The sequence below is a fragment of the Ruditapes philippinarum genome, unplaced genomic scaffold (assembly GCF_026571515.1).
Source record: "Ruditapes philippinarum isolate M1 unplaced genomic scaffold, ASM2657151v2 ctg2589_1_1_1_1, whole genome shotgun sequence".
In the NCBI taxonomy this organism is placed as follows: Eukaryota; Metazoa; Mollusca; class Bivalvia; order Venerida; family Veneridae; genus Ruditapes; species Ruditapes philippinarum.
In genome coordinates this window covers 27,790-51,407 of record NW_026857848.1, presented here as the reverse complement: position 1 = coordinate 51,407, position 23,618 = coordinate 27,790, and the positions used below count along the sequence as shown (strand labels likewise).

At 30.1% G+C, this 23,618-nt stretch overlaps 1 protein-coding gene across 2 annotated transcripts in view; it reads left to right on the top strand.

The window, feature by feature from the left end:
• Window positions 1–426: 426 nt before the first annotated feature.
• The window catches only part of LOC132751239 (receptor-type guanylate cyclase Gyc76C-like), a 50,048-nt gene continuing 26,856 nt past the window's right edge, over window positions 427–23,618 (top strand). For both annotated transcript variants that reach the window (XM_060741399.1, XM_060741398.1), the window contains exons 1-2: window positions 427–1,153; window positions 22,550–22,732. In XM_060741399.1, the coding sequence (XP_060597382.1) occupies window positions 776–1,153; window positions 22,550–22,732 (561 nt within the window). In that variant the 5' untranslated portion in view covers window positions 427–775. The remainder of the gene's footprint in view (window positions 1,154–22,549; window positions 22,733–23,618) is intronic.

The window sequence follows — 23,618 nt, the reverse complement described above, 5'->3', positions numbered from 1 at the left end:
TAAAGTGCCGACTGATTATTGTCTCACTGTCGCTATTCGGTCGGTAAAATATTTGGAATTTTCCTTAATAATGTTTAATGATTTAATCCACATTTAAAGATGGAGGTGCCCACTTAAGATATTCAGCATGGGAATATTCTAAAGATCAAAATTCTAGATTCAAGATTCTAATCACAAAACTTAATTTGGAATCCGTATGTATATTCATAGGGGTATGAATATATAAAATGTTCGAGATAATGTAAAAGTCTGTGTTAAGTTAATGATAATGTATTGTTGTCAATCAGTGCAAAATTAATTAATAGATTTAAATGGTAGTGATTGGAAGTTTATGTGAGTAAAATAAAGTTTGAATTAAAAAAACAATGAAATAATATGTTAAATTTGTAAAAATAACGTTTTTTATGGCCATAATTTTATTTGTAGGTAAATAACAGATCGTTTAATGTTGATAGACGGTCGACATAATTGAATATATTTTGAAAGCGATCGAACACAGAAACAATGCAAGTCATGAATAACTAAGTGTTATTTGGTATGATAACCACGGAAAGTAATTTTGGAATATCATTCATGACAATTTACTTGTCGCCAGTTTTCCGACGGTATAGTGCGGAAAATTGCCGGTGATTATACGAGGTTTGACGCAACGGGGACCTTTCAAGCCATCTCGCTCACATTGAAAGTAGCTTTAACAAACGGATTTATTGTGACAACCAATAAATTTTATGTATACTGCCGCGTGTGATATTAACAAGCTATTTGATAGACTAGAATGTACGCTCATCGCATAATGACGTTATTTTATTTCCTCGTCTCTTTTCTGGAATTTTACTCGGTGATTTGTGAGAACATAACAATTGGATATATTACAGGATCCCAAAAACCTGAAGACGGTTTTTATCGGCGCCCCGGTCAAGCCATTTCCGGCGCCCTTACTCTTGCTTTGGATGAAATTAATAACGACACTGCAATCTTACCAGATCATAAATTGACGTTTTTAATAGCAGAGACGCGGGGAAAGGAATTTATCAGCATAAAAGAGACTGTTGAGTTAATTAATAAGAATATTTCTGTTTATATTGGACCCCAGGAAACTTGCATCCATGAAGCAAAGATTGCGGCGGCCTTCAACATTCCTATGATATCTTATGTAAGTATTTTCAATTATCTTTCATTACCCGTGGAATGTTATTATATACCAGATACTTATATCATAACAATTATTATTAGTTTTGGTATATTACAATATACCGGTAATTATTTCTCTTATAACGTGTGTTATCTTTGCGCGTACTAAATATATAAATATACAATATAAATAGAATACACGTTACAATACAAAAAGTAACAACTATGTAGCGGTTATGAGTGAGTAGAGCTACAAACATATCTTTCAAAACAATCAATTATTGATAACTCCATTGATGGCGTTTCATATTTTATACAATTTCGTTCGTTTGTACTTCTGAAATGTTTAGATATTTTAGAACTTAACCAAGCATTTCAAATTATAAAATAAAAACGGAAAACTGTCTACCATCCTGAAATGGATCTTTTTAAATGAAATATGAAGTAGTCGATTTCTTCATATGTAAATCGAATTTTATAAGCAACAAAACAAAAGAAAAAACAATGAAACGAAGAATTTAATAAATAATTAAATGAATAATTATGCAAATGTTGAAAATATAAATACAATTTATATTATTACTGGTATATCTTTCCATATCGTATTGGTAAACATTTGAAATAAGTCTTGATTGCCCTTAAATCAATACAATATTAAAAACGACACAATGTCAAAAACAACACAATGTCATAAAAAGCCAATATAAAAATAACACAATATCAAAAACAACACAATGTCAAAATTAACACAATATCAGATCAATAAAATGCAACAAAAATATAAATTAAACATCTTGATATAGATCTATATACTATTTCAGTAAATATATTGTACTGTATATTTCCTCATTCCGCTATTCACCATAATGAGATCACGGTCAAATTAGTATTACCACAGGTTGCTCTTTAAATAGCGCCTAGAAATGGTCTGCTAGTCAATTATAGTGTTTTATCTTTTCTTCTTACTAGACGCTACAATAAAACTTGTCGCCGATTTTAGAGCCTTGTAAAGTTCTGATTTCCCCAAACCACTGACCTTTTCCGAGTAATTGGAATAGAGTGTTCACTTAGCACCAATTATCTTTCTTACGAGACGAACACTTTTACTTGGTTCAGAGATTTGATTTACTTTGATCAAAGGACCGTTCTTTACTGGATGAAAGCTATTTATATAAGAGAACATTAGAAATAAAAACGTTCCCTGTAAAAAAATAAAAACAAGCATGCGTGCGTTCAGAATAAAACCAATGGTAATGTACGAGTACAAGTTATATGTGAAAAGTCATAAAGTTGTGAATTGAAAATTGTACGTGAATAAATCCCTAAAGATGAGGTAAACAGTAAGATATCACTTATGAAGGGAAAATGTACGGTAGCACAGAGGTGACATATGAGGGATAAATGAAAACACACACAAGTCACCTCTGTGCCACCGTAAAAATGGGTAAGGTATCAAACAGCTTATTATGTTACACTTTGAGATTGGATTTTTCCAGACCCGGTCAGTCTGCATATGTTCCTACCAGGGGGATATATGGCATCCATCATGAGAACGTGATGGTTTATAAGTTTCAGCCGGTCACATTTTTCCCAACTTGTAATATTTTACAAACAAACATTTGGATTTTATTGGTCATTATCATATGGATTTTAGTGTCAACAAATGAACAAATTAACTAGTTTACTGTAATGTAGAGCAATTACTTTTTTACTTTATACAAAATTCCATTCCCCCCCCCCCCCCCAAGTAAGATTTCACGATACATTAGAAAGCATTACCTCTCAGTCACGACAAAATATGTTGTCCTCCAGAGGGTGTTGCTATGCAGATGATGTACACGTACTGTATAAGAAAAGTATTGTTGTTGTCATTGTTGTTCTATATTACACCGACACCACTTATATAATAAATAATTATTTTTCCTTTTTAATTCTAAATGAAAATCAAGGGTAACTTCCTTGCATTATTTTCGGCTTACTAGCTAGATGGATATATTCCCCTATAAGAAAAAGAATTGTCCCTAATGAGAGAAATTTATCTACCTTGCTGTTTTAGTTTAAAAGTTATAAGAAGCTATTCATCACTTTTTTATGTTCAATTAATACCTCAAAAGTTGGAATAATTCAACTGTTATATTTTTCAGAAATGAATACCAACCATTTTATTTTGTAATGTTAACGCTATCATCCAATAGAAATACATCCTCTGCATAATTACATAGCTTGAATTCTCTGATACATTTTCAACACTTAATCTTCGGTAATAATTGTATGTAGGTGATTACTGAATTGTTTGCCGATGATTTCTGCTTTTTTGAATATGTAATAATAAGACAGGGACTTGCTTAATGATCGATTTTATTAATTAGTCGAAAAAATAGACATATTTAACAATACGCCACTAAAAGCTGATTCGCAAACAATGCATTTTATAGTAGAGAATATTTTATAGTTGCCCTATAATTAGAAACGCTTATATCTCTGATACTTTGATTACACAAGTGGGTGAAAACATTTAGATTGGGGAAAATGTGAAGACGATTAACACCCTTACCACCAGAGATATAGCATAACTGAACTCGTCTATCTTAAAATCATGGCAAAACCGTTCATCATGTTTAGGGATTTTTTTTATAATTATGTACTTTCTAAAGAGTGAACAGAGCAGATCATAGTCAGACGGGGCTCAGATGTACCGACTGATCTCGGTCTGCAATGTAACACCGCCAGCGAGGTCAAGGTTAAAAATATATAAAAACATATACAGTACATCCCCTGAAAAGCGACACCCTTTGGGCGACAGAGGTGTTGAGTGTTGCCTAGAGATTTGCTCTAAGTAGATAAAATTATTATGAATTCTTATTTTGGAAACATTTAAAACTGTAACCGTAAAAAAATGTCAGTTTTTAACTGAGGGTCGCTCTGAAGAGGTTATGCTGTATATAGATAATACTTTATTTATGTATGCATATTGATAAAGAACAGCCGTTGTTTTAGATGTCAATTCGTTAAAGTCATATCCTACAAGTATAAAGATATCTTTAAATAATGTCCGAAAAAGTGTACTTATGTATGCATTTATATAGAACAGTTAATTTTTTAGATATCATTTTGTTATTAATAAGTTTAGTCATTTTCTACCAGTATGGATAAAAAACTTTAAATAATCTCAGAATAAAAAGTGTATTTAAAATAGTTATATAAAAGCATCTAAAATCTTTTATTTTTGTATTGTAATCATGACACATGGAGTGATTTATATAGCAATCATTTAGTCTTCAGCTTTGCATACAAGACGTAATAGATATGATTGAAATCGATGGCATGAATATTAATAAGTTATATAAGTACTAGTATTTACATGAAGCCTCTGCCTAAACTGTTTGTAAACATAACCAGATATCCAAGGGGAATGTCTGGTCAAGGCAGCGTAGCACCGCCTGAACGTAAAGTCGTTTATAACAACGACCTGAAACCAACACTAAATTGTTTTCGTATTCAAATTAGGTACAGTTGATACATTTCAACATTTATTCCTCAATTTATTTTTCACCGCTTGTAGAATAGAATATAAAATATCTGTAGTTTATTCAACCAAAATAAAAGGTCCATTATGCCACAGAAATGGTTTTATTTTTATTTCTAAAAAGCTTTTTTATTTTTGTGTGTCTTGTTATAGTAAAAAGTAACAAATTGGCCAATTACCTGCAACGTCATTTGCTTCTGTTGTTTTTATAGAAATTCATAAAGTTATATTGATTTGGTATTTTGTATGAAAAGTCAAAATACTACTTTGTTTAAATTTGGTTACTTTTATGATAAATAAGTTTATGTTCAGCACTTCTTTCTTGGTAAGCAAGTAGTACCATACCCTAAAACCATTAATTAAACATTATATAACTCATGTCTGCCTTTTCTAAAGAAATGACATTTGTTATCATATTTAAACAATTTTTAAAAATTTTTTAAGGAGAAAATAGTGCGAAATTATTTTTATTTTTAAAATGCGTATGCTTTTAATTTCCTTTATATAGAAGAATGAACATAACTTAAAAAAAAGACAAGAAATGTTATCTCAGAGAATCGTCAAAATTGTTATGGAATGGAAAAATAAACGATTAAACAAACATTGAAGTGTTTATGGTTTTTGTTTCACTTTAATATTCGCATATAGGTGTTATCTATGGCAGTGTATATCATTCCTTCAATTTTAAGAAATATCGAAATAAAATCAATTAAGATAAACGTTCCGATTATGTTATTTCCATGATATATTCCCTAAATTCTTGAAGATAAATCTTTGAAAATTAATTTAGTTCCCAATTGTTATATATATTGACATATCTTCACTTTCAGAAGCCATATAATACGAAATTTAATGCCTTTACTTAATAAACATCTTTCGTGTTATACATTATTTAAAGAGGAAAATTAGTTTACCATACCGACGCAGAATTCAGCGGAAAATATGTTTATTTGAAGTTTTCTACAAGAAACAATAAACAGGAATAAGTTACTTTATTGACTTTGCCCACAGAGCTCTGTTAGAATAAAACTGGTTTTAGTTAAAAATATTAATGACTTATGAAGAAACACGGTCCTGTCTTAGACGCGAGTCAGGTACATTACCCGCCCGACCTCTAATTTCCCCTCCCATTGTTAAACATATTTGATGATTACCGACACGAACAGCTGACACATTTTAATGAAATCAAAACATATTAAAATTAAAATTCATGATAACCGACCAAAATAGTTAACACATGTTAAAATCAAAGCACAGAAGGCGCTGAATTTGTTTGGGTCTCAGAATGTCAGAAAGATTGTAAACCAATTTGTTTTTGTATACTGCCACTAATGCTTTCCAGTGTTTTAACTGTAGTAAATTGGCTATAAGTCTAATTGCAACACTGATAGTCTGTTCAATGTTTATTTGACTTAAAAAAAATAAATAAAAAAATGAGTTGCCTCAACTGGGAATTGAACTCGAGACCTCTCGATTTATAAGCGAGCGTGCAAACCCCTCGGCCACGGTGAAGGTATATCTTAACGGCCTGTAAAAAAACATATTATTCTAAATTAGGGTTTGTAACTCTTATTATTTCGACGCTAAACACAGATGTAAATAATCATGGAGCTTACTGTAAGCACGTATATCTATAAAGAATGAAACAATATTAGAAATCTTCGAACATTCGGGAACTACTTTGCTTGAAAATTAATGCGACTCTCATTTGACAATCTTTACGCATTGATCTCCCCTGAATTTTTCGGCGTTAGTGTACATATAAAGGGAAGTATTTTAGGCATTTGCAATTAACAGCAATAGGCTCTGAAATTTCGCTACCATTATTTGTTTGGTCTGACGACCCAAACAAATAATCAAAGCACAGAAGGCGCTGAATTTGTTTGGGTCTCAGAATGTCAGAAAGGTGAAGGTTGTGAGATTATAAAACAATTTGTACCACCAACGCTTTCAAGCGTTTTAATTGTAGTAGATTGGCTATAAGACTAATTGCATCACTGATATTCAATCAAATGTTTATTTGACTTAAACAATTTGAAAAAAAATAAGTTGCCTCAACTGCGATTAGCACTCCAGACCTCTCGCTTCCTAAGCGAGCGCGCAAATCCCTCGGCCACGGTGAATTGATATGTTAACGGCCTGAAGAAAACCATATTATTCTAAATTAGGGTTTGTAACGACGCTAACTGTTGTTTAACACTTGTGTAAATAATCATGGCGCTTACTATAAGCATGTACATCTATAAAGAATAAAACAATATTAGAAATCTTCGACCATTCGGGAATTATTTTGCTTGAAAATTAATGCGCCTGTTATGTGACCATATTTACGCAGTGATCTCCCCTGAATTTTTCGGCCTTAATGTTACATATAAAGGGATGTTACCGCTTCAAAAAAACGGACTACTTTCGGCATTTGCAATTAACAGCATTAGAGTCTGAAATTTCGCTACCATTATTTGTTTGGTCTGACGACCCATGAAATTTCGCTACCATTATTTGTTTGGTCTGACGACCCAAACAAATAAAAACAAAACACATTGAGATAATTTCAGATCACTTCCGACAACCGTAATTTATACATTACGTATACAGATAATTTAAACATATTTTGAAAACCGAATCAAACACTTAATATTTTTTTCATAAAATTGAAACATTTTTAGATAAACATATTTGTGGATAACCGACATTCCTTAATCTCAGAGGCGACTTGTTAAGGCCGTTTGCCTGATTTTGAAAATGAATTTACGTGCTTAATGTCTGACAGTGTAATTGTTTACTTACAACACTCAAAGTTCACCCATCAAGTAAATTGCCAACTAGAAAATCACAACAGCAAATACCTAGAGAAAGCACTTATACTTAAGCTACAAACAATCTGGGTATGATTTGCGGCATAATATTATGATAGATCCCCCAAGAGATCGTTTGTGACCTTCTATCGACCTCTGTGTTATAGATTAAAACTTGGCCTAAGGTTTCAAATCATCATACAATAGCATCAAGGATTACCATGCAATACACAAACATTGCAAATTGATGAATGTAAATATATCAACACAGTTTAAGTTGATATAAATACTTGGTACTTATATACAAGAATTAATGTCAGGAAGTGATAAAGGTAACACCGTTTGTTTTTAGCTAGAACTCCACTTTCTATAAAACAATTAAAATGATAAATGAACACTCGAAATTCTAAAATTCATCAGTTATGAGAAAAATGTAAGTTTATGGATAAACAAATTTTTAACATTGTAGGCTCTTTCAAGCTAAAAATTGGATTTTCAGGTCCGATGCGTAGTGCATACTTCGCATACTTTTTAAACGAGACTTTAACAAGACTAAATACGTAAGTATATTATCCTTTCCGAGCGTACGACGCGGGCAGTTTACGGACAAACTGACCACCCAAGTGACTAGTGTAAGTAATGATTTTGAATAGGCTGAAGACTAGTTCGTTTTTTCTTTCACAGATTTATTTAAATTTAGCCTTGTCACACCATTACAATATCATATCATATTTATATCCCAATGACTAGACAATTTCATATTCAAATTTTATCGCAATTAGGTACATACTTATTTATATGCCAACTTTCAAAGGTTGGAGACACTAACGAGTCCCCTTTATGTTCAGAGTAATAACACATTATTTTATCTTAACAAATGACTAAGTTTTACGCCTTTACGTAATGATACTCAAATGTTGACAATATCAACGGAATGTATTTTTTCGTTGGGTTTTACGTCGCACCAACACGGAATGTAATAACAAAGAACGTAAAACGTAAAATTCATATAAAAACCTTATTACTGTCAATTACTGATTGATTTATAATGAATCGTATTTACAAACATGTATGTAACACTGACAATACGGTTAATGGTCAATATAGTATAGTTAAGTTAATAACTGACAGGTTCATTATGGTGTTACATTGTCATCATTGATCTTATTTATCATACAGCGTTTATCTCATGACGTCATAGCATGGTTCATTGAACAATATAGATACCAGTCTGTAATAAAATACACACTAGAAGCACTTTTGATGACCTATAATGTAAGGCTTGGTTAATAACATATGACGAGATTAACAACAAGTAAGGGATTGACAAGGAATCACAATTACAATATATGTACGAGTATAAGCTTTGACATTTTCATGATGATGTAAGTCTATAATGTGTTTAGAACAACCACAGATTATTTAGTTTTTAAATAATTTTAAAGTCATTTTTGTACTGATGTTGGCAGAAAGGCATTAATTCTTTGAACTTTATGATTTGTTTAAAGCATGGTGACTTGGCCTTTAAATAAATGTTGTAAATGCTATTTATCTTCTTATTATTGTCTAAAGCAGGATAAGTCAAACCCTTTATAAAAATGTAAATAACCGACACGAAAGATTTTACAGAATTATCTAAAAAAAAGGGGGGGGGGTAATCCTCTGGAAGCAGTGAAAGCAACAAAGTAAAATTGAAAACGGTTTGATTGATTCACGAAGGATAATGAAAAAGTGCAACATCTCTAACACCGCCTAGCACCGGTTAAAACGGTATTCAATCTTCAACATATAATGTGCTGAAGTGAATATGCCGAAGAACAAAAAAAAAAGAACATTACAACCCTGAAACAGCCTTTAATAACTGCCACACGACTCCTGACACCCGCTGTAATAAAGTATGAATAAAACAGCCCTTTTCAGTGCTAGGGGTTTTGAGAACGTTTTCGCTTTTCAATATAGTTCATTAACACACCAGTCAAACATATTAATATGTAATTTTTTGTCTCCTTTTTCATTAATAAATGTTAAATTTGTGTACAATATTTTTGCTGGAGAAATATCATTTTTCTGTACTAGCATGCGCGTTTAAACAATCATGGAAATCCTTTATGGACTTTTACAAAGCAAAACTTGGATTGCTTACATTGTCTTTAAATATTGACAATACGTCTACGCAATTATAAGGCAGACAATATTTCCTGCCGTCTGAGTGAATATATCAAGAATTCCTTATGCAATTCAATTAGGATCACGTCATTGTGCCGCTTTTGTGTTTGCTAAACAAGCTTTGATTGAGAACGTGCCTTATTTCACTGTAACTAGCTTGGTTTTTTGTATTAGTTCATAAACAGAAAACTGACCAAACAACGTGTCAATTTATTTATATCTTTTAGCTGCAGGTATAAGTTGCACTTTAGATGATAGTAGATGTCAGTATATTTGGAATGATACAATTGTTTTAGTTAATGGAAGTGAAAATTTTGGACTCAGTCAGAGAAAAAATTCATACCAATATACAAATGTGTATATTTTCCCATTGTTGTAATATCGCTGTAGTCCGACATATCACTTAAAGTGAATAGGTCTACAATGGGCACATTTTCCATCAGTATTTCAAATATTGATAAAAAACAATGATAATATAACAATCAGATATTCTTATAAACTATTGCCTGAAAAAAAGTTGATTATAAAGTTCTAAGTGATTTAGTATGAACATTTATATTATGGATAATAATATTGTGTTCTAGAACATTTTATCATATATATTATTATAAGATATTGCTTGAAAAAATGTTGATGATAAAATTATAAGTGATTTAGTATGAACATTTATATAATGAACAATATCATTTTGTTCTAGAACATTTTATTGTCTTCTTTGTAAATATATGTAATTCCGATCATGTATCTCAATCTTGCCAGCAACATCCATACAAAATTATTTCGTGATTTGTTGTTATGTCTGTTAATACGTGATACTAAATACTGTTAACATAATTACTTACAATATTACAGCCTATGATGGGAGGTCTGTTTGTTTTGGGTTTTACGTCACATCGACACAGTATGACCTATACTGTGTCGATGTGACGTAAAACCCAAAACAAACAAAACAAACAGACCTCCCATCATAGGCCAATTCACTTTAAAATGAATTGGTCCGTAATATGAAGTCTGAAAGACAACTTATACGTATGTTGATAGTATTTTGTACCATAAGTCACAACAAACCACAAAATTTTGATATATGGAGGATGCTGAAAGGATCGATATCCATGATTGGATTCTACAATTTTTTTTATAGCAAGTAATAAATTGCTCTAGAACAAAATGTTATAATTCATCGCATAAATGTCCAAGCTTAATTTTTTCGCACTCGATCCATTTTTTTAAAGAAACATTATGTACGAATATCCAAGTGGTACATTGAATTGTTTAAATCAATATTTGGAAATGCGTATGAAAATGTGCATATTGTTGACCAATCCACTATAAAATTAATATTTAAAGATCGTACGGTCAGCGTGATTCTTGTTTTAATTGTGAAAGAAAGTAAACAGTGTTTAACTGATATGTCAATAATAAAGCAAACTGTAGTATGTATTTAGAATGCCATACTAGCGTTGATCTTTTTTAAACAAGAGGTATATAAAAACCTTATACAATTCGATTTTACATTTAAAAATTATTTAGTAACTAAGCCCCTGTAGATGTTCAGCAAGAAGGTGTCATATATTGATTAAGATGATTTAAAGGAAATGCATTTAAATCGCCAAATTAAACAAAATAATGTTTACGTTTTTGTGAATTAAACAGCCGATGATACGAGACAGCAGCGTCTTATTTCTAAATGTGAATTAAAATGCAAATTTTCTATTAAAAAAACCTGGCACTGCCGAAATTTATTACGTGTTACACTGAACTTCTTGTAATTAACTAGCAAAATATGCAAATTGGAAAATACAAAAATATATTAACGGATTATAACTGGTGGCGTAGTTATTTAATTGAAGAGTTAGCTCTATAAATTATGCAAATTTTAAGATAATTGTGGTTGGAAATCTAAATGGAAAGAGTATTGAGATCGAAGTTATTTTCTTTAATTTATATTTAAGGCGCAATTCGCCTAAGAAACAAATGATTTTTTTCATCTTCATCTTAAGCAAGGACAAATATAAGATTAATAACATATGAGTAATGGTTTTCGAGCATGTTATATGCTAATCACATAAAAGGAATATCACAAAATGTAACATTAATTTTCATAAAAGTAGCAAAATGTAAACAAAGTAGTATTTTGACTTCAATGAAACTATAACTAACTAATTAAAAAAAGAGCAACAGAAACAATTTTTGAAACTATAACAAACTACCGAAAGGAAAGCTTTTAAAAAAATGATATAAGCTTTTCTCTTTAGGGAGACTTTATAATTCCATAAATTAACCATTTCAGCAACAGTGATGGTTTAAACTACAAAATGAAAAGCAGCATAGATTATACTCAATAATTCTTTTTACAGTGTAATAAAGAACTTTCACCGTATTTGTAACAATAAATAATATTCTATTTCAGTAATAACGTGATAAGATAGACCAATACATTCAAAAGTCTAAATAAAAAGTTTCAATGCATTTTTAAATACAATACTGTCTTATATGTTTAGTATAAACTTGTGGCAGCTGTAAAAAGTTTGTCAGTACTTCACTTCAGTGTTGTTTAATTTTTCTGATCCTTCGGGATCATAGATTCCAGCACTTTTCAGTGTTGAAAATTAAGTACCGTTCATGCCGGTGCTGGGGACTTGAGGGACGTTTCACTTTTTCGTTACCCTTCATGTACAGACTCAATCAAACCGAGTTTGCAGTTTTCATGTATTTTGATAGAGATTAATGCTTCGGAGGGATCACTGTTTCTTCAGATTTTTAGTATGGGAAAGACTTAACAATTGCACAGGGTTTTTCGTGCACACATTTGAAATTGATAAGCAAAATGTCATATAGCTATTCTTTAGACACTTGGCAACTACTTATTGTTTTCTGAAATGGTACTTAACAGTAAAGAATAAAAAAAATATATTACCAAACAGACAGGTGACATGGCCGTTATATGAACTCGCGTTTAATACACAGGTTGTTGCGGGAAACAATATATCATCAGGAATGTTTTATATGTTCTGGTAACAGCATATTGCTATTCTTGCAAGTCCAAAAGGTCTAATGAATATTTTTGCAATAACTAACTTGTACCAAATCTAACAAACATTCTAAACATCTCTATAGGTAAGAAATGCTTAACATTATATGTATCAAAGTTCCGAACAGAACGCAGTTCTCTATAATAATAAGTAAATGTATTTTAATCCCTTATCACTTCTTTGCTAGAAAAGGACTTTTAGATGTTTTATTACATTTAGAAAATTTGTTTCACTTCCACGGTAAACTATATTCTCTATCTACCTTTTGAAATTTTGTAGTAATTTAATTTTTTAGGCGATAACTTACTTATTTAACGTTCTGAAATGAATGGTTATATTAAAAAGTTTGTGTGATGAATATAAAATACATGTATCATAGATTCAGTTATGTTACACTTATTTCGAATTTGCTTTATCCAGTAATTTCGCTCCTGATGGCCATTGCATGTTCGTTTTGTTATTGGAAGGTACTGATCAAAACTTCCAAGAACTTGAGGCCCAACTCATATTATTTTGTTATATAAATATTATTTATATATTATTTTATATGTATATGTTGCAATGAAATATGTTATAAACTAAACTGATTAGTTAAGATACGAAATGAATTCACGACTCATTATTGTACAAAGAAATCCACTGGCTTCCTTTCACACAACTATTAACTTAACATGTTATAGTGTTTGAAACAAAAATATACGTCTACCATCATCACCGGATTATACATTTCACTTAAAAGTGTCTTTGTTTCTTTTGAGTATACAAATAAAGTAGAAAACATTCTTTGAAAAATATTCTAACATCTAACAGATACATACCAATTTAACATTACGAAAGTCTTATTTGACATATGATATGCAATGATGTCCATAAAACAGAATGCTTATTATGGAAATATGTCACAGTTTTAACGAATGACGCCATATATCATACAATATTATTTTAAATCATATTATTTGATTGACATCTAAGTCCAAAACTTAAGAAGATATAATTTAGCGAAGAATTGCTTATGGATGAGCACAAATAAGCATGCGTATTGAATAACATATATGCACATTCATCAACAGTAGAAGAAAATACGAAACAATTATTTCAAGTCTGTAAAATTTCAAACAGACATCATTTCCTTTACAAATTGCCTCTGTCCGCAATACAAGAATTATACAATTCAGAATAAAAAAAATAAACACCATTTTTTGCGCCATTTTTTCAAATATAAGTGTAAATTTGAATTATCAACCAAAATCAATACAATTGTAGTAAACTTTTTACATGTTGTTCAAACTGCATGTAGTGAAAATAGTTCATCATTTTGTAAAATAATTAGAATATTGATAAAGGATGAGAGATTTCATGAAATTGCATAGATCAGACAATTTGTTCTCGTATATTTAGATATTTTCCATAATTGTCTATTGATACATATAGTTATTTCATTGAACTTGATTTATGCAGTTTTCTTTGATATTTTCTGGATGAAATAACAAAGCATGCAGGATATTTTGGAGAGCAGAGAAACATGTTCCTAATTGCTTGTCAAAACAAAACAGTATGATTACAAAGAGAGTGCTAGAAATGACCCTGAAAACACACTATTCTTGCATCCTTTATTGCATTTGTTCAGAGCAATTAAATAGCTAACTCTTTGTTATAGGGATTGTCCTGGATGTATGGCATGGTATGCAAATTAATAGAATTTGAAAATGTAAATTTGAAACTGTATAAGTTGAATGATAAAATGCTAATTTCTCATACTTCTGAAAGAGAGCAGAAAGAACGTTTTATCAAAGACTTAGCGTTTAGATGTAATAGTCCTTGCATTAAACAATAGTACTTTAAGTTTTATGTCTTTGGTACGTTCAGTGACTTAACAAGTTTACTCAAAATCATCGGTCTTCTAGTATTTTACAACATTATGCCGATCTTCCTTTAGAGTAATTTAACACGCTTATCAAAGGGTCAAAGAATTATAGCATCCTAGCAAGTAATAGCAGTGATTACGGCAAGACTAGAACCCGGAACTTCTTAATTCCTAAAACTTAAACACTCCTTTTATATAATAGAGGTATCAAATGTGATGACAGAAAATCAGTTGCAAATAAGCGCCATAAAAATGGATTACAGGATCCTTTCGTAATAAAACCAGACATAATTGCCTATTACAATTTTTTTGCATTGAATGGCATAGAATATCAAATAAAAGAGGAAATATTTTCAAACTTATATCTAATTATAGCGGCTGATATGCATAAATCAAGCTAGTAAAATTTAGTAAAAATAAGAAGCACTACCAACTATAACTGCTGTTGAAAAGTGTTTTTATTTTAACCTGTTTCAATTAATCATTTGTATGGGGTGAACATTCTTAATTGAGACAAAGTGCCGTGATAATTTTGTTCTGTTCATTTGTGGTGATATTTTTTTTTCAGTTAACTTACCGATGACACATCATAGTTTCATAAAGTAATATGTGGCAACGACCTATTGTGTATTGACTCTATTCTATATTTGTTTATATTTATATCTTTAAAATTTGATATATTAGGGATGAATTTTATTGCGCTTATTATTTCTCACATTTATATTCTATTACGTGATAAACATAAAGTTATAAAGCCATCAAAAAGAGATGATATTTGCAGAGGGTGATATTTGCAGATAAATAAAAACTCTTTTTAACTTGTCAAATTTAACATTTGCATAAATATCAAAGTGTTGATTTGATATATTTAAATATCATTATTTGTTAAAAAAAAATAGAAAAAAAATCTTTCAACACCACATGTTATAAATGTCATAGGTTTAGTGCTGAAATACAAACCGGAAAACACCCAGCTCTCTTGACATATATGATAACAATAATACAATAAACAAATCAGCGTCAGATTTTTAACAGATTTTTATATCTTTTTAATCTGATTAATACATATATTTTCTGAATTTTAACTTTTTATTACTTGTTTTTTCACCTTCAAAATAAAACTATATCAACTCAAAAATAAAGCCTTTTCGGTGTAATATTTAATTTAAAACACCGTTTTTTTTAAATTTTTAACCAATAATTTATCATATTTTCCTTCTCAGAACTGTCATTATATAATCTCTCATCATTCATTCTTTGGTAGGGATATATTTCTAAACATTATCTGATTATTAACCATAAATAACATTAAAAGTGTAGCCTTTTTATTACACCTTTGCTGAAGGTAATGTGTATAAGAAACACACAAAAAAAAACAATTCAAGCTTGTCGAAGTGAGTTTGGTGTGAAATGATTGTACATCCTTCTATAAGTCATAGGAGTTACAATAGTTTTTGTACCAAACAGTAGATTGGTAATTTAACAAGACATTCAACCAATAATCATGTGAACGGATATCATAGAGCATTCTCGTTAAAAAATTGGCAAACATAACTAGATCTTACGGAAGATTAGGAACCGACAAAAGCCATTCATGTTGAACATGGAATGACCTTTATTTGACTGGTGTTGCATATTTAAAGTTTCCGTTATAATTAGCATGCATATCAATTTCCACGACTACGGTTGTAAATAATCAACAGATAAATAGCTTTAAGAGACTGAAAATTCTGCAAGAAATCAATGTTACAATATCTTATTTTAATATTAATATGATAAACACATTGTACAAACTAAAGAATAAAAAGTTCAGAAATTAATTAATTAATGTTTAAAGTACTTCAGCTAAATTTTATATTTCAAAACGTTCAAAAGAAAAAAATAGCGTATTCCTTGATCAATATAATTCAAAATGTGATCCAAGCCAAATTTCAAACTGACATTAAATTTGTTATATGTTTTTTCTTATTTATTTATTTTTTAAATCATAGAAACTGAAAATGAATTTTTCAAGTATGTTAGAAAGTATATCGACAATGAATTACCATGGACAATTTATTCTTGTCTGGGCGTAGAAATGAGTTCCAGCGCTATTTTTAAAATCTTAAGATTTCGGTAATAGGCTTTCGTTCTTTCTGAGCGATGAAGCCATTTCAGGGTAAATATGCACATAAAGTAATTGTCAAAATCATGCAAATGTTACGGAGGCTGACAATACAATTTCCCATGATAGTTTACGGTAAGAAGCATAACAATGGTGAATGAAGCAACAAAATGACTTTATATAAATATTGTTTTCTTGACCTACAAAACTTATTACGGAAGTGGGATCATACAAAAAGTTGCATGATCGATTCAGATTCATCATTTCAAACAGGCTTGAATATTTAGAAACTTATTCGTATATTTGAGGAGTTTTGATTATTAATATCAGAGTTTCTTTTTTCAACATACTGATGTTTAAAAAGTAGAACACAAAAAGAAAATATTCAAATACAATATGCATCACATATACATTTATAAAAAGAACCACAGATGTCAACTTCAAAAAGTTGTTTTTTCAAAATTATTTTTGATCAGATTTATGGGAATGTTAATTGGGCACCTGAAAGTTGATGCCTACCTGTATTATTGTATGTAGTATTGTCCATTTTATCACGGTATCTCGTAAAAATATATGACTTCTTGATGCATTTTCCAAACAAGTCGTGTCCTTCCGCCCCTTCCTAACCCCAATTACTAGCCCTTAATATAAAATGTAATTAACGAAAACGTAAGGAGAAAAAGATTTAGTTTAAGAAAGCTGATTGCACAAAATGTTATTCATATGATTCCGTGGAGATTCTTAAATTTCCTACATCTTACAAAAGATGAAACATTGGTAAAGGTTATCGAAATCACCTAATATTCCCCTGGCAATCTAATATTAGAACATATTTTACATTATTTCTTTTTCATACTTTCATCGATTTCATCAGTTTACTATGTTTCATGATTTGATGTCTTTTGCTGTATAATATGTTGGAATAAGCATAAAAAAATCTGTAAATGTCATTCATTGATATCATTTAGATATATTTTCCCACCTTTTTGCAAACACTAACCAACATAAACAATCAGTTATCCGGTAGTGCGAGAGAAAAATGCCAAACATTTGGAATATATCTAGGTCAATATATACATTACATTGGTTACCATGTCAATCACCCACAACAATGATACGCTAGGATGTTATTGCCATCTTTTGAATCGCTCTTTTCTTCCAGTTCATGGAATAAAATAATCATTTTGTTATGACGAATGCTTTGAAAGAAACGATGCCATAACAACATTGTGTAAAAAGTCAGTTGTCGCTTTTTGGCATTTGTATTATTTCATACCCATCATGTTTTTTTTAACAAATTATCAAAAAAATCCTTTAATAACTTAATGTTTAATGCTTTTGTGTTGACCATTTCAAATTATAATTTCACAGATTATTGCAACGGTAAATCAAGCAGATCAAAATGTTATGTTTATATATTTTACACCATGAAAAAAATATGGAAAAAGTTATGCATTTTTTTCTATTTTAGAGCCTCAAAGTCTAGTGTTCTTTATCAATGATGGCGATTAAGATACAAATATTAGATAAAATGTTGCGCGCATTTTGACATAGTGTGCAAAAATATAAGTGCATTACTTACATAAGCTAGTATGCAATAGTGAAAAGAAAGTACGAAATTATCATTGAACAGTAGATAATACAGTCTAATTTCGAAAATTTCTAACAATGCTTTATAATTGGTACTTTATAACTGAACATTGTAGAGCCATGACGTAGCATGGGGTGTACATTAGTCTCGAATTGAATCTAACTAAAAGCTTTCTTAAGTAATTGCATAATTATTTCTTTCTTGTAGTGACATTTATCGTACACAAACTGTCTTTAGCCTTAAAAGTAATGAAACCTAATTCACATTTATAGATCGGCGACCAGTTGGCAACTTCAAATAATAGCAAGAAGTGAAACTCATGAAACATTATCTCAAAGAAAGAAATTTGAGATAATACAAAAAAGCAAACTAAGATCACTTTAAATTTGAGATTTTGTATTTATTTCAAATCCGTCTCAAAAGATAAAGACCGGAGTAATCCAGATTAAAACATAATAAGCATGAATAAGAAAATACACATAATAAGGTCAAACGTTTGCATACATTTTGCTATCAAAATTCAGCTGAATGTTCTTTAATACCAAGTTAACAAGTTACAAAACAAATAGAATGATATTTTTCGTGTCATTTTTGTCAGTCCACTTCTCAATTTTTCCAATTACACTCGTGGAAGAAAACAGAGTTGGTCATTATGTATACCAATCGCTTTGTTCGTACCATAGATCTTTCATAATTAGAAAATGTGTTTTACTATTCCTGGAATCAAATACTTGTCAAATGTTTTTGTACATCTATGATATACCTACCTTCCTTATAACAGAGTTATTGCTAACCAGTTAAATAATCAAATAATGGTTATACAAAATGTATAATGATTGTAAAAAACACTTAATGAATATAACGACCTACATTTTCTTTCTGTGATCATATTAATTACGAAAAGTCATCAATAGAAATACTTTCTTCGTGCCATTTTCTGTTGACTTTTATGTAGTATTTATATATATATATTTATCATTACGCTTTATTCTTAGCTTTGATGACTCGAAGAAAGATGAATACAATGTCACACTGGCAGGTCTCAGGTGCATTCAAGAATAAACAGACGTTATTAACGTCAATAAATTATAAAGAACAAAAGCTAGATATATTCTCGTGGTAATATATACATATACATCATCTTTGAAATATCACACAATATGAAAAATACCTCCAAGTTTCATAGAGCAAATCAGTATCGAGAAATTTCAATCCGAGTAGGCGTAAGATGCTGTGAAACATAATAAGAGTTCTACTTAGTAATTGTTATGTATATAATTATACATACATATTAATATATTGCTATATAAGTACAAACAGCACTTATTGTGGGGGAAAAAGCATTAAAGCCGCCGTGTTTGTTTTTAAATAAGACTTAAAGGAAACACAACAGGGCTATTAAAAATATAAAATAACAGTTGCAATAATACATTTATTCCATACAAGAGAGTACATTAAAACAAATGAAAACACTTTAACAATGATGAGTATTAAAATTGTCTATGTATATTTTTAACGCTTAGCTTATTAATAAACAGCATACACAAACATGTTACAGTTTACAATATATACAAAGCATTACAAGAAAACTTTCAAAACAGGATAAAATGGAAAGAAAAAGTCTTATAAAATTATTCTCCAAAACTTCATGTGTTTAATTTTTTCATAACATTTTTACCGCTATAGGAAAAGACACATGCTTATGTTGCTAGAACCTGTTGTCTAACTCTTTTCGACCTTTGTTAAAATTGCATGTGTTTGTAATAATTGCTGTTATGTGTATGTGTGTGTTAGATATTATATGTATACAAAGAACAATTCAACTTTTATTGATATCAACAATTTTTTTGCCATGATGGACCTTACATAAAACATAAGTGCGTTTCATCTTTATGATTTAACCAAATGCTGTTGGGAGCAGTTTAAATGAACACAAAGTCTATAATAAACTTATAATAATATTCAAACGCAAGTCTATTTAATAATAGTATCATTTAATTGCTTTTTACGTAACTATCTGACATTACTTAATGAAAGTTAATTACCAATCATTTAACAATACTCCAGTCAAGTCATTTTCTCATCTAAATACATGTTAACCGCAAATAAATAAACCCAAATAAAATTGTTTTGGTTTACAAATTGGAGCTAATCTTATTGGGAACTATTGGGAACAGTGTTGTATATCAACATAAGACGTTGTTCAGACACTTTGATAATGCTTGTATTTAATTTGTTTTAATGAATCCTCTGTTTGTCCTCTATGTTAAACTATAGTATGTAACAATATGTCCTTGTTCTGTTTCAACGTCCTTCATTGTTGATTGGAAGATACAAAGATATATGCCATTGTGACCTACACAAGCACCGCCTAGAGATGACATTTAAATATACCCTTCCGATGCTTAACCTTTGTTTAACTAGACAATGACGAACAAAAACTGGTTTCTTTCATAATTGAAGCCTTCGAATTTAGAGCAATAAGAGGCATAAGTATTTTATGTTTAATTACCTTTTAATCATCGTTTCTATTTAACATCTCCCACGACACTCTTAAGGCATAATTATAGCTAAAGATAGCTAATTGCGATTTAATAACGGCCAAGTCTCGGTAACTGACCGAATGGTGTAATTATTGGTCGTCCTACCTAAATTCCGCAATGTTGGTTTTTTAAGGAATATACCGGTCTTCTTTAAATTATTATTCATGGCTCTGTAAAGCTAATACTTTTTCTATTTTTGTGACTATTTTATAAGGAATTACCATTTCAATTGTATCAATCGTAACATGCAATCTATTTCTAAAACGAGCGTGATATTTCTTTTGATATGTGTTAAGTTATTTTTTGTTTAAATGGCACACAAGTGTTGTTAATATTTCGCATGCAAAAATACTTTATGTTCTTCTATTTTATTTTATTATTTAGTTTTGCCAAGAAAACAAACTATAAAAATTGAATGTTCTTAACATTTTATGAATATGTTTCATAGAATTGTTTTTGTTCCAATCCCTGAAAACTAATCAACAGCTTTTGATGTTAACATTAAACATGCTGGGGCAGAAGGCGATAAACCCATTGCTAATAAAATAGAGCCAGGCATCTGTGCAGTCTGGTCAAGCTCTCAACTGTTGGTAACTTATTTTTTGTATCTAGACTGTTTCAAATTTTGTATACAGACTGTTTCAAATTCAAACTAGGCCAAATCAACTTCACAAATTCAGTATGATAACGGTTAATGTTGACATAATTTCTCTGACGTAAAAGCAATCAGTACAATACTTGCTTTAATGATTTACATAAAATGTCGTACAATTTCGAGATTTTTTTCCTAAACTGTCTCAAAAGCATCCTGTCAGAAAATTGACATCAATGATGTATTTTATATGTGAATAGCAGATTTTAATGTCATTTTAAAACGTTGATTCCTGCACGTCAAAAGAATGTAATAACATGTTGAAATTATAGCAGAATAACGGCAACGACTGTTGTAATTTAACTGAATATATACCATTTTGTCCTCGTGGAATGATAATTCATTTCATCAAAATAATAACTTAATACAACCATTAAATTTTCCTCAAATATGGACCATTTTCTCATTTATGTAAATGTCATAAAACATATGTACTATTCTTGAAAAAAAAGACATTTATGTCACACATGTTGCATATGAATTCGTACATAAGATTTAATAAAACACTAACACATTTTCTCCGAAAGGGAAAATAGCTTAATATGTTAACATATGCAACTGACAATTAAAAATACTGTTTTTGTTAGATTATGTCTATTTTTTCACATTTGATACAAGAAGAGGTTGACATGGCCAATGTCAACTGATGTGTATATTTATCTTATAAAATAATAAATAATAATATATAATAATATAATACAAAATAATAAATAATAATTGCTTTTTTAAATAATATTTTACGTTTGTAAATTGTAATGGATAATTGTAACGTTCATATTATCTTTTTAAACGGATACTACAAATCAATAAATATATGGATTTTTTGTTGTTGTTGTTGTTGATGTTGTTTTGTTTTTGTTGTTGTTGTCGTTGTCGTTGTTGTTTTGTTTTTGTTGTTGTTGTCGTTGCTGTTGTTGTTGTTTTCTCTCAAAGAAAGGAATTTTGTAGTAATATATATTCGTTAAAGAGCAGTTGACAGATTTATTGCTAAGTGTAGACGGTTGTTAACTATGTTCTCCGCCTAATAGCATGAAAAGTATGCTCAGGTAAACTTTGAAAATTTGATAAGAGGTATTTTTTCAGAGCTTTATTAATATATACGAGTATAAGTTATTTATAGCCTCTTTTTTGTTGTATTTTTTCAGTTTTGTTCCGAAGTTGATGTTAGTAACAATGAATCATATCCAACATTTGCCAGGACGAAGCCAACTGATTCACAAATTTCAAAAAGTGTTGTGTCCATATTGAAAAAGTTCAAATGGCAAAAAGTTACATTTGTTCATACAAGCGAACCAGTCTTACAGCACACAGCAGACACAATTTATGATGTAAGTCTAGCTTTTGGTTTATTGATTAATTACATATAACGAATTTCCAAGAAGATTCCTTATGCTTCTTCAACTAAATCTTAAGCCTGTAGACGGCGACGTTATCTACCCACGCCGTGCCGTCGAATCATGGCCTGTATTGTTTTTTCTCTTTACAATATTTGAAGAATATGTTAAGAACTTAATAAGAAGTTTTCACTAAATGATGAATGGTGTTGTCCAGATTGAAACATATTTAACGCAGATGTTTAATGACTTATGTATGACGATATATATCGTTTTGAACGTAACGGTTTTGTTAACATAATACTGGCAACAACAACCTCTATAACAAAGACTGCAATACTAGATTCTATGATCAGCAAATTGATAACTTGTTCAATGGAGCCTTAGATACTAAATGATATTAAAGAAATGTTGTAAAAATTGGTTTACATGCTCGTCTTTTGATATGATTACATTTGATCAATATAACAATTTGATAACTGTTCCAAGAACTGTTTGAGAATTGTCTCCTTCCATGACAAACTGCATATCGTCCTTGTTGCAGACGATAATGATATTATTAGATGCTGTCTAGTGCAACATAAGCTCATTTTAAGAAGGATAAGTGACTTATGATTTCAAACGACTTGTTTAGCTGCAGACGATAAATATTGGCAGGAAGTTAAACCCTCTATTCTGCATAAAAGGATATTATAAACTGATCACAATAGAATGTAATCAGGAGCACAAATGTATGGTGCAAACAACGTGAAGAGGCCATTACTAATGTTTAATTTAAAACAGACATTCCATAAAGTGAACAAATAACTTAAAATTCATTTGATAAGAAAAATTGAAAATTAATTCAAGATAAAATTAATGTTACAATTTCACCCTGTCT